The 11,815-nt window shown below is 34.7% G+C and overlaps 2 protein-coding genes across 2 annotated transcripts; one reads left to right on the forward strand and one right to left on the reverse strand.

Annotated features, from left to right (window-relative positions):
* Positions 1–143: 143 nt before the first annotated feature.
* On the forward strand, positions 144–3,986 carry LOC113505392 (RING finger protein 212B-like). The gene is made up of 7 exons (XM_026888066.1): positions 144–383; positions 460–524; positions 615–734; positions 847–976; positions 1,292–1,401; positions 3,105–3,185; positions 3,838–3,986. Exons 1-7 carry the CDS (start codon positions 278–280, stop codon positions 3,928–3,930), a joined length of 705 nt encoding a protein of 234 aa, XP_026743867.1. The 5' UTR covers positions 144–277; the 3' UTR covers positions 3,931–3,986.
* Positions 3,987–5,724: 1,738 nt separating this feature from the next.
* LOC113505347 lies at positions 5,725–9,225 on the reverse strand. Its single transcript, XM_026887988.1, has 3 exons — positions 7,808–9,225; positions 7,258–7,550; positions 5,725–5,869 (listed from the first exon to the last, which is right to left on the reverse strand). The coding sequence occupies exons 1-3, from the start codon at positions 8,637–8,639 to the stop codon at positions 5,726–5,728; spliced, it is 1,269 nt and encodes a 422-aa protein (XP_026743789.1). The 5' UTR covers positions 8,640–9,225; the 3' UTR covers position 5,725.
* Between the last annotated feature and the right edge of the window lie 2,590 nt (positions 9,226–11,815).

Below are 11,815 nucleotides of genomic sequence, written 5' to 3' on the forward strand. Positions count from 1 at the left end.
GGAGTTGAGAGAGTTTATTTTGAAATATGTACAAAGAGTGACTTGACTACTTCTTTAAAGTGACAAATTGTAGATGCATATGTTATTAATATTAATTGTTAAAAGGCTAGATTTAATTTAATCGAAAACATTAATATATTCTCCCAGATGGTAACTTAGATACCTGGTGCATCACCGTGTATTAAAAAAAATAAGCATTGGAAATGTCAAATAGATGTAATGATGAGTTAGTAATTTCTTACAATTAATTATTGGTTAAAGTTGATTTTTATTCAATATGGATTGGATTCATTGCAATAACTGTTTTACTCAGTTAGATCCGGGGACAACTATGCACCTTACATCGTGTGGTCATATGTTTTGCAATGTTTGTTTGGATAAAGGTAAGTAAATACACCTATTAAAAGCTTGTGTTATAAAAACATTAATTATATAAATTAATTTTGTAATTTTCCTCAGGTGGCAACGAAAGTACATGTTTAGTATGTCGAATGCCGTGTTCCGTAATGAAACTTGTTCCAGACGTATGTAATTTCCAAAATAAATTAACTTTGTAATTTACTGAATAAACATAACCTCAAAACGAATTTTCTCATTACCGATTCAATTTATAGATGAAACAAGAGATCCAAGATTACTTTACCGATCCGGAGGAATTAATTAAAAAGTCCTGTGAGGTGTTACAGTTTCAAAGGCAACATAGACGGCGCTTGCTATCTTATCTTTTACAATCGGTTGGTAACAAAATTTATAAAATCTTAATGAAATAATAATATAATGGCTTTTTTAAATCTGCGGTATTGTTTTTAAATTCAAGTTACCTACTATAAATATCTGTATTTTTAGACGAAAAAGTTTTATACTGCGCGAAATGAACTAAAACGAATGACGGAGGTATGCCAGAAACAGCATACTCAACTAAAAGAATATCAAAGGAGAGTGAGATGCTTAGAAGCGCAGTTGGCGAGTCAATCAAGTAATCTTTGTACATAATTTATACAGCCATGTTTTTTTTTTCACACAAGCGAATGAAAGTATTTAAGTAATTTCGATGGATATTCGCCTAAGATAAAGTTATTATTTGTTGCCATGTTTCATGTAAGTGCTTTTTGTAGTTTTTCGATTAATTTGAATAAATTTGCATTATGCTTATTAAGTGCTCACAATTTTAAAACTAAATACTTTATTTACACTACACAATGTTTAAGGGTCTGTTATATTTACAGGGCATTAAAGATCTTTATACACGAGTGCACGAGTTATTTATTAAATGAAAATATTTTATTTTCAGAGCAAGTATCGCCGTTCAGCATCCCGATATCCCCGGGGACCAACATATCTCCGAGTTTCGTTCAGACCACACCTACTTACAAGCGTAACGCTAAGAGCACGCCGTTTTCAGTAAGTTACTCTCATAAATACTATGTATTTTTGTGTATGTTTACGTAGCGTCGGCAAAATTTAAAATGGATGCGTGATCGGCTCCTTAAAATCCTCTTAAAATCGATCAAGTACGAGTCGGACTCACGATACTGGAGGTTCCCAAGCCTATTTAGCTTAAAAGTAACAAATTTGCAAAAATAATTTGTAGCCCATCATTATTTCGGGCTTCCAAATGGTAAAACAGAGCCGGCAACAGATATTTTTCTTTTTCAATAAAATTTTTAACTTTCTGGCTGTAACTGCTAAAGAGAAAAAGAGCAGCAGCAAATTGTGCAAATCCCTTTTTTCGTCTTGCTTGCTAAAACTGAGAGTAAGAATATAAGCTATTTATTTTAACATATTGTAAGTATATTTAGCGATTCAGCAGAGAACTACGTGCGGCGTCATTACCACATAGTTTAAACTGGTTCCAATAAATCCATAAACTTAGCCAATCGCGGTTCTCTACCGGCGACATGTGAACTGAACCTGGTATGCTCATTGATCACACTGCATTTGTTGAGGCAAAGGCAAAAAAGGTAAACAATCTTCTAATGGACAATCTAAATATTAGTGTGTCCTTTTTTTTTGCAAAAATCTACTAAATAATCATTTGCTTTTATTTTAGTCACATTTTATTTTTAAACTGACTTTTTAAACAAATAGATACCAATGGTATACTTTTTTAAATGAAATGGAGGTTAAATTGATTTATTACTGCTTTAGCCAACGAAAAATGCATTTTGAATCTCATATTTACCTACCAAGCAAACGTCCCGTAATCTCAGATCGGCATTTTATCATTTAAATGCGATTATAAACCCGTACTTACGTGTACAATACTTAGTAATCAAAATTGACTATCAATCAATTGATAGAAGGCAAAGTTAACCGGTTCGAATATTATTTGATCCTATGGCTATAGAACGCCTAAACTGTATTGATCGATTTGAATACAATGCCAGTCACCGCGCTGTTGATAAGGCTTTGTATTTAAACGTCAGTTCACTTTCTCTTACAAATCATATTGATATAAATACCAAATTAAAAGTCTTGAGTCCAAACGTAGCCTATTGCTATATCACAAATGAAAACCTGTAAATTATATGATTTATAGGATTTTACTATTTCATGAATGTACATGGTGACTGGGTACAAAAAGAAGGTCAAGTACAACTGTTTTGTCAAAAGTGATCGTATCGCCTAATATTTTGTGAAGCAGACAACGGCGAAGAAACTTGCCAGTGAGCGAAACGAGAGTTTAGATCTAAAACTACAAAGAAATATAACATAAACATAATCAGTTTCCTTATTATTGACATTTATTTTGAATTGTTTACTTTTTGATAAGATTTGCAATTAACATGGTCTCGTGTTGTTTACTGATTATTAAGGACCTAGACTGTTCTTCCCCTTACAAGTACAAAGCGGTGTGAAAGGTCACTGACGAATAAGGTTAAACAACATTAATCCGTGTTTTTACTTTCGTGATACATCAACATATCTGCTTATTTTGAGCGTTATCTTCTTTCTTACCTTTCTTTTTAATAGTTTCTATCTTGAAAGTTAGCTACTAAGCCCTAATTTTAATTGCCAATCTAAATTTAGTGACATGATTTATCCTCATACAGGGACTTAGGGAAATCCCGATAAAATATAAAATCGATAACTTTTGACCCTAGGTACAACACTATCAGTCTAACCTCGTGACCCCGACGCGGATAAGTAAGCAGCGATCCGCTAACGTCAGTCTACATAGTCAGGTAAATGTTTTTTACTTTTTTGTACATATATAATTTTTTTTTTGCTATTTTTAAAATACTTGATAAGATATTTATACAACATTGTTATCGACCCATACCTATAGACACTTTTCAACAAGTATACTCGTTTCAACGTATTCAATTTAAGTGCGCCTGAACTTGTTTATTCGAAGCCATCTTTTATTGCGCGAAGGGAAAAAAAGAATGAGAATTAAAAAAAAACGAGAATTGTCGCCAAAGTTTGTGCGAAAAAAATTAATGTCCGCAACTTTGTGGCCTTATTATTTCTTATTAATAATTTGAGGAAAATATTATCTTAAATTAAATGACGCCTACGTATATTTTGCTCTTGACAGAATGATAATTGTTGCTATCTTGTTATTGAACCAGACAGTTCTATACAGTGCTATATTTTTAAGGGAGATTGGAATTAATGCAAATTTAGACACGAACAAAAGTCCATAGCCTATCTCAAAGACAAAAAATCACTACATTTTTTTTTGTTATTATTTTACTCCCATATTCCAGAGATTGTTGAACGACTATTGCTCGATATATTAATCGATATTCATTCCTGCCCGTACCTACGGTTCTATAATGAGTAATTAATTTAATAGAATTGTATGAAATAAATGGAAACTTATTCCTACAGCGATCAAACACGTCCAACAAGATCTCATCGACTGTCTTCACACCACCAACTCCTGAGTCAGCTGGGTACTCCAACTTTTTAAAGAGTCTCTAATGGTATTCCTAAATGTGTCAAAAACTCGCTTGAGCGCCATTGCGAATTAAAAAAAAGAATATGTTTTTTTCTGTCAATGGAATCTGAATTATACAGCTTATTTTCTATAGGCCTGCGTTACATTGGTTAATGGCGCGTGTTCTATGGCCGAATAATTTATTTATGTCAGAGCACACGCAGATGAAATGGCATGGAGAATGACATGTGTTTCATGAAATACAGTTATGTGTTGAGAATATTCGTATTCAAAATAATATACTATTAAATTTCATTTACCGAACCATTATTGTTGAGTTCGTATAGCAATTCAACCTTTTTAATCGTCTGGTATGTTTATGTAGGATCGTTTAGAATTTCGTTAGGACCATTGAAATAATCTAGATTATTTTCAATATTTTTTTTTCATTACAAGAGTTCTTCAACCGATCATCAAATACCTATTTTAATTTATTTCATAACTTTCATCGCAATAACAAAAATTTGAACACAATATTTGTAACATTCAACGTGCCCGGTGTTTAAACTCAATTGAATTTCGAATATGGTGCTGATTGAGTGAAATTACGCGTTCGAAATACAAAATTATGCTTCGGTCACTTATTTATATTTGAACATTTAAATTTAAAAATTGTTCTGATTTTATTAAGCCGAAACGTTAATAATTGTTTGATTTTTGGATTTCTTAAAATCGTTCATAATCTAATGGACGTCTATTACAAAAACTCGTTTCAAAGATCTTTTTAAATTAATGGTTTCTAATTAAATTAACTTTTTCTAATCATTGGAATTAAATGTTTTTGCCAAATGATCGTGGCTGATTGATTGGACCGTTTAATTGTATTTATTTCGCAAAAAAACTTTTACCGGATGGTTTGTTTTCTAGGTCTTATAGCAGTAATGAGTCTGGCTACATGACAAATAGTCAGTGGTCGCCCGGTGTCTATTGTAATGGCTATGGAAAATGCTCATTCAGCCAAAGAAAGAAGATTATGAGGTTTGATTAAAAGTTAAGATATTCATTATCAATTTAAGAATAAGTCCTCTATTTATATTAAAAATAGTTTTAGTTTTGTTCCATGTTCCATAAATTGCGGCAGGTGTAAGTAACTACTATGTTTATACTTCTGTCTTCAGGTAGTGTTTTAAATTTGCTGTGTAATTGTTATAAAATATTTGCTTTTTATTTTTTAAGGTTTCCCAATAATAAAATGTTTAAATTAACAATATATTCTTTAAAAATACTTTTAAGATGAAATAAAATAATTTTCCATTGTTTAGGAGTACTTATATGTGTAAGTTGCATGCTTTATTTTAATTAAAATAAATATTGTTATTATTTTAAAATGTTCTTCATTTATAATATAAATCATTACTCAGCCTGTTGCAAGCCATTGCCAATAGGCTGTTGAAATGGCATGCACACCGAAGAAAAAGGAGTTCCGTTGCAGCAAGTAACGTAGCTAATAATATAAAATTCTGTTTGTTTTTTTATGACTTTTTTTAATATTGTCACTTAAGTTGTGACCTTCAGCATTAATTAGTAACATTAATACCGAAAGTTGCATTGCGGTAAACGATTAATGACGTGTTAAAAAAAAATTGACTTGATCTGGCTCAAATAAGTTTTCGGTGCAAGTTAACATGGTAACAAACAAAAAAAAATACGTGCTCTTTTCACTAATAAAATTGTGGGGACGGGAGAGGGGAATGTCATTACTTATAGATCCTCAAAAGACTCAATAAAACAACCATCTAGGAAGTTCAAAAAATCGATTTATTCAAACATTAGTACGTTTTAGTGATGGATGGGCAGTATTCCTTTGTTCTCCTGGTAGCCTCCGGCAGCCTCCTGGTGGCCATGCACCGAGTGAGCCCCGAGGTTGTTGAATTTCTCCAGTAATTCTGCACCTCCCTTGTAACCTTTCTGGAGGAATTCTCCCTGTGAGAACAAAAACATATTTTAATATTAATGGTGGATTTGTGAGATCCGTAAAAGTCCATAAACACAGTTATAATAAGTTAGAACGCACAACGCGAGGGTGATTTCAAGACGTGAAGAAACGTGTGACTCATGGAAGGATATGAATAAGGTTTTTGCCCAGTAGTGAGACTGATCGCGCTTAAAATACGTGCATGCCTCATGTGAAAACCACATAGTATTCCCTCGCAGGAGAAGTCGTACTCTTACCGGCTAAAAGAAATCTATTACTTTTCCGTGTCCTATAGCCAGAGTTCACAAAGGAATGCTTTCTTACAATATCGTGATAAATGGACTAACAGATCCTAAATAGATTGAAATTATAGGCATAATGTGACAGTATTAGTTTTGGACAACTGCTTGCGTAATCATCGATATCAATAATACAATGTTTGGAAAGTCAATTATATCTTGAAGTAAAGACGTATTAATTGCAAATTAATCAAATTCATTAATTCAAATACATATTTTTATATCTAAACTTAGTTTTTGCGTTTTTGGTGGGAAACACTTAAAAGCCCTCAAAGTCCTTAACATTTGCGGTTTTACTGAATGCCTTTTATAGCGGGCAAGCGATTCAGTTTAACGAGTTTCAGGCAACTGTTTTCAATTGAAACAATGTATAAACTAAAGTAACATTTTATGACCCTTAAAAGTAGGCATTTGTTCTATAATAAATAAGTTGTGTTTAATTTTATGCCTTGCTTTTATGAAGTTTGGGTCGCGTTTTAGTTGTTGTTGTTTCGAAATTGTAATAATACCTTTTAATGTTAATTTATTTAATGTGTAAATTTCGTTATCCTTGTCATTTGTGGACATAAGAAAATCCCTGTAGAAGCATTGGCTCAAACGGCAAAATGTTAAGTCGGTGTGTAGAAAATAATGCTCATAATATAGAGAATTATGTTCGAGAAGTTGTTACCGTTAAGAAATAATTTACCATTTAATTGCTTATTTCTTTAGTTCCTCTATAAACTTACATAAACTAGACTGTTTGCTACCCAATGGTACGAGTAGTATTTTATCGATACGGTTAACATATTTTCTAACTAGCTTATTTGCGTAACCGTACTTAGCCCGAGTTTATGAGTGAAAAAACTCTGGAGGAAGAAATTATTCTTCTGGCGATATTGTGACGAAGGTACATTAGAATAAAAATGTATGATTGATGATGAGTTGATGGAATAGATTCATAAGTAGTTATGGGAGAAGTAAAAGAACCTTGTAACCTAAGTATTGGCACACTAGCACAGGTAAGATGATAATATGCCTAAAGATACCGCACCGAGTTAGCTTGCTTCACGATTATATTGAGAGGCAAGATCTAATATGTTATTAATATGACTGACCTTGTTAGCTTTCGAGTCATCGATTTTCTGTTCCGATACGTGATGTCCTTCCTTGCCTTGCGCGTTGGCATCCAGAATCTTCTCCTCATGAGCTCCCTTGAAGCCTTGCTGAGCATTCTCTCCGAAGGACCCAGCGTTATGCCCAGCAACCTTGTGATCCGCTTCATCGTGAGCCTCATCATAGAAAGTCTCAGTTTTCTCTTCTTCATTCTTACTGCTTGATGTCTTGAAACCCTTGCTCGTATGACCTTTCTTATGACTTTTTGCCTTCTTCAATTGTTCCTCGTTAGCACCTAAAATATTTCAACATTTAGAACAACCGATAAAAAACTTAGTCTACTTTACTAACTGAATATTAAATAGTTTTTAGTTTATCGTAGCTTTACTAAATATTAATTTGCTAGTTACGCTTTTTTTGCTGTATTCTACTGAAATGGACGGTAAAAAGCTGATTGACAAGTGAGCGTGAAATTGCAACGAAATAATGAATTATGATAAAAACTAATTTATGCGTAAATGGTTTGGTTCATTTCTAGGTAAAATAAAATACCTTGCTTGTCGAATTTCTGACCGCCTTCGTAGAATTTCTCATCACCGGCAGCCTTCTTCTTGGCTTCTTCATCTTTGTAGAAACTGGATTCTCCTTTTGCAGCCTGGGCAGCTGCTGAGCCCTGCTGGTAGCCCTCCTGACCATGTTTCACCTCTTCTTCAGCTTTCTTTTCAAGCTTTTCTACATTTTCACCGGCGTCCTTTTTCTGAGCGGCATCGTATGCCTTCTTGTCCACATATCCACCGGCGACTTGAGATCCAATCAACGGATGATACAGCAAACCATTTCCGAGGCCAATACCGCCAACTCCGATTCCACCGAGTCCAGGGTTTATTAAACCGACACCGTTAGCCAGGCCGACACCGCCAATGCCTACTCCTTGGCCGACACCGAGGCCGTTGTAGCCAACGCCGCCCACTCCACCAACACCGCCGACGCCGACACCGCCGACGCCTCCGACGCCTCCGACACCACCGACTCCTCCAAGACCGAGTCCTAATCCTTGGCCGAGTCCGATACCACCTAAGCCAATCCCGCCATATCCCAATCCTTGTCCCAGGCCGATACCGCCAACACCCACGCCGCCAACTCCACCAACACCACTTACAGTATTAAGAACAGAAGTTGCGGCTCCCTCTAATTGTTCGGGATAGTCTTCACTTTCTTCCACTTCATAACTGTTGGATAAAGGCAATCCAGATTTCACGTCCGCACTGATCGCGTCCAACCGTTCCTTCACATGGTCGTAGGGCGTCTTCTCGTCAGCCAACTCAACTTTGTGGGCTGCAGTCAAAGCCACAAGAGCGAGGGTGAAAACTTGTGTCAACATCATGTTGATTGTTACCGACGTTGTAAGACTGATGTCATTTCAGTATTGCACTTGTTATTTATACTAAGGTTAAATTCGGTGGAACGAAACTGTTTTTGTGTTAGCCGTGTGATAGTTTTCACTGGGTGTCTCGGGGTCCGCGTCCGGTTGTTTCCTTCCTGTGGTATTGTTTCGACTAGTCCTAATTGGAACGACAACGCTAAAATAAAACAATATGGTGTGGTCGAAGACCTTGCTTTCCAGTTCATTGGTGCCGCCAGTGGGGCGTTCGTTTGCGCAACCACCGACCCGCTATGGGTAACGCGGTTTTCTAGACAATTTCTTGTTAATTTTCCCTTATTATCTAATTTAGAGTAATAACTCGTTCACATGCAAATGCTCATCGTTCCGAAACTATTGTAACAGTTGCCGACGCTTTGATCCATCGGTTATCGATCGGTAAATTTCGTTGAAGCATGAAGTGAAAAGGTTAATTAGAAACAAAAATGGCAACATTTAATAAACAGATGATTAATTTCCTCTCTGCATTATTAAGCATGTAGCCTTGGTTCAGATCGGACGATTTCACGTTATTGTTTTCTTACGCTTAAAATATATGTCGAGGGCTCAACAAAGGTTACCCGAGTATTATACTGGGCGTCGATTGATTTGCCAAAGTCGGCCTAAATAAGTCACGGTGAGATTTACGTGGGCCTCGATATAATTCACCCAGAAATGTATTGTTACTATTCTGCTATTCGTCGTGTTCAAGTATTTCTTTATACCAAGTACTGGTTGAAAATTACAGTCTATTGTTGCTTATTCAAATCATTCCTTTTTGCATATTGTAAATGAATTCCTGGAATAATCTAGATTCAGACCCTTTTCGAACGCAGACAGAACCTTTATAATTTCATGTCAACTTGTCAGGCACAACCTGATTGAGTTTGTTGGGACCGTTTTCGGCATATTTTCTTTTGTAGGTACACAATTCTATTTTACAGGAATTAAGGTCTAATCGCTAGACATGTTCCAAATTGTATTTACTTACTTTCAGGCTTCTTCCACTCGCCTGATTTTATGTATTAGATAATTATTCGGTAATCATGCTATTTAGGAAGACGACATGTGCTTGTGTACTTGTCTTAATTAAGTAACGAACGAGTTTAAGGAAAACATAGCTCCTCATCCACAATCGTCACAGAAACTAGTGTCGAACTAAAGAAAGCTTGAATTATGAGAACAAGATTAATAATAAACATATAACATTTTTAAATACATAAATATTATTGATAAATAACACCCAGGCTCAGTAAACACTTTTGTTACTCATTACACTAACATTTGTCTTGGGTGGAAATCGAAACCACGAAGTCCGGTATAGCAGCATTAGCAGTCAGGACCAACAGGCCTATACAGTTGTTAAAAATATTACTATATATATTTTTATTATTCTACAACTATCGTCAAAAGACAAAAACCTTATCTCTGCTTCGACACACAGTAATATAACGGTAACTATAATATTATTTTTATACAACATTGGTACACAAGTTATCTAAACAAATAATATTTTGTAATTATTCCTGCATGGTCTACTGTCGACACAGAAGTCAAAAAAATTGTCTGTGCGTTTATGCGGAGAAACTCAGCAACAGCTTATCCGGTTTAATTGCTCGCGATTCCTTTGATGTATTGTGGTAAGTTTAACAGAAGTGGACCCGGATGAAACACGAGACTTTTGTCTTAGCAGTCTTGCGGTCTTACGATTCGTCTATCACAGCTAGATCATACCTACTAATAGATGTAAACACATAGTTTGACATTAAATCCCACTACACACCTAATGTACCCAAACCCCCCCAAACATCGTTTAATAATGCATGAATTATCCTCATCTTTTTAGATCAATTACGTCATTCATCAAAGATATTGGATTTTGTGTAACGTCACTGCCAATCCCAGTTCCGGCATCAATGACGTGGCATTTAGGTTTAACTTAAAGCGATTGCCTGACTTTGCAACTTTATAGATAGGTGATCCAAAGAGAGCCAATATTAAAGATTGCTTTTTAGTAATTTGATGGACATGTTTGTTTTGTTTGACTTTTCGGGTTTTTATCCTTGAATAAAGGATAAACCTCATTTATCCTGCTAATATTACAAAAGCGAAAGTTTGTATGTTACTTTGGATTCAAGGATAGATTTATATTGATTATTATCAGCAAATTCAATTCAAATAATATATGTCAATACCTATAGTTTGACAAGTTTAACAAGCTCTAACAGACAGCTTAAATGGTATCGGATACCACCAGCTTATAAACGTAGTCATAATGCATTTTCTATTTTGTTTGCCATTTTTGTCTATCTAAAAAACAGAACGGCAAAGGTTGTCTGTCCATGTGTCACTAAACTGTATCTCATGAAACGTGACAGCTAGGCAGTGAAATTTTTATCATGGAATGTATTTCTGTTAACGTACGAATTTAAGCCACAGTTGAGTCAACATTTTTAAGGGTCACAATTTTTTCGGAAATTTCGTTTTTAGCGAGCCGCTCTCGCAATTCACCGGTTTTCTTTATCTTGCACCTATGTAAGACCTTCCACCAGATGTTACCAAACACATTAAAAAGACTACAAGGCAAAACTACAATATTATTATATGCATAGTTAATATGTGAGGCACATAAAACATTACATAAAGACCGTATCAATACATGAGCTCCCAACCACGGCCGTAAGAAGATTTATTACGCTACATAAATATTCCTCTCGAGTTCATCTCAATATAAGAATGCTGACACATTTTCTATATTATTCAACCGCGTGATCTGAATTGAAAATATATTTCATGTTACTTTTCCTACCCTGTGTTTTATTCAATACGGTTGTAATTTAATATTCGTAAAAAGGATTTATATCTTTTTGGACGGTCGTATATCTTTTTTTTTTAGGATTGGAGTTTGAAGGTACCCGTCCTTTGGATGAGTGACATTAGTAGGTAAATTACAGCGTGTTCATATTATCGTTATTCTTTATCGTACTTATTTAATTTTTTATTCATGACTTCTTATTTTTTAATGCGTAACCTAGCCATAAATACAATGTTATGTATAATATTCTAGTTTTACAATGTTATTAACCATATTCCTCTGCAATGTATTTTTTTTATTGTGCATATTATGAGGGACTGAGAAT

Source organism: Trichoplusia ni, chromosome 25, assembly GCF_003590095.1.
Source record: "Trichoplusia ni isolate ovarian cell line Hi5 chromosome 25, tn1, whole genome shotgun sequence".
In the NCBI taxonomy this organism is placed as follows: Eukaryota; Metazoa; Arthropoda; class Insecta; order Lepidoptera; family Noctuidae; genus Trichoplusia; species Trichoplusia ni.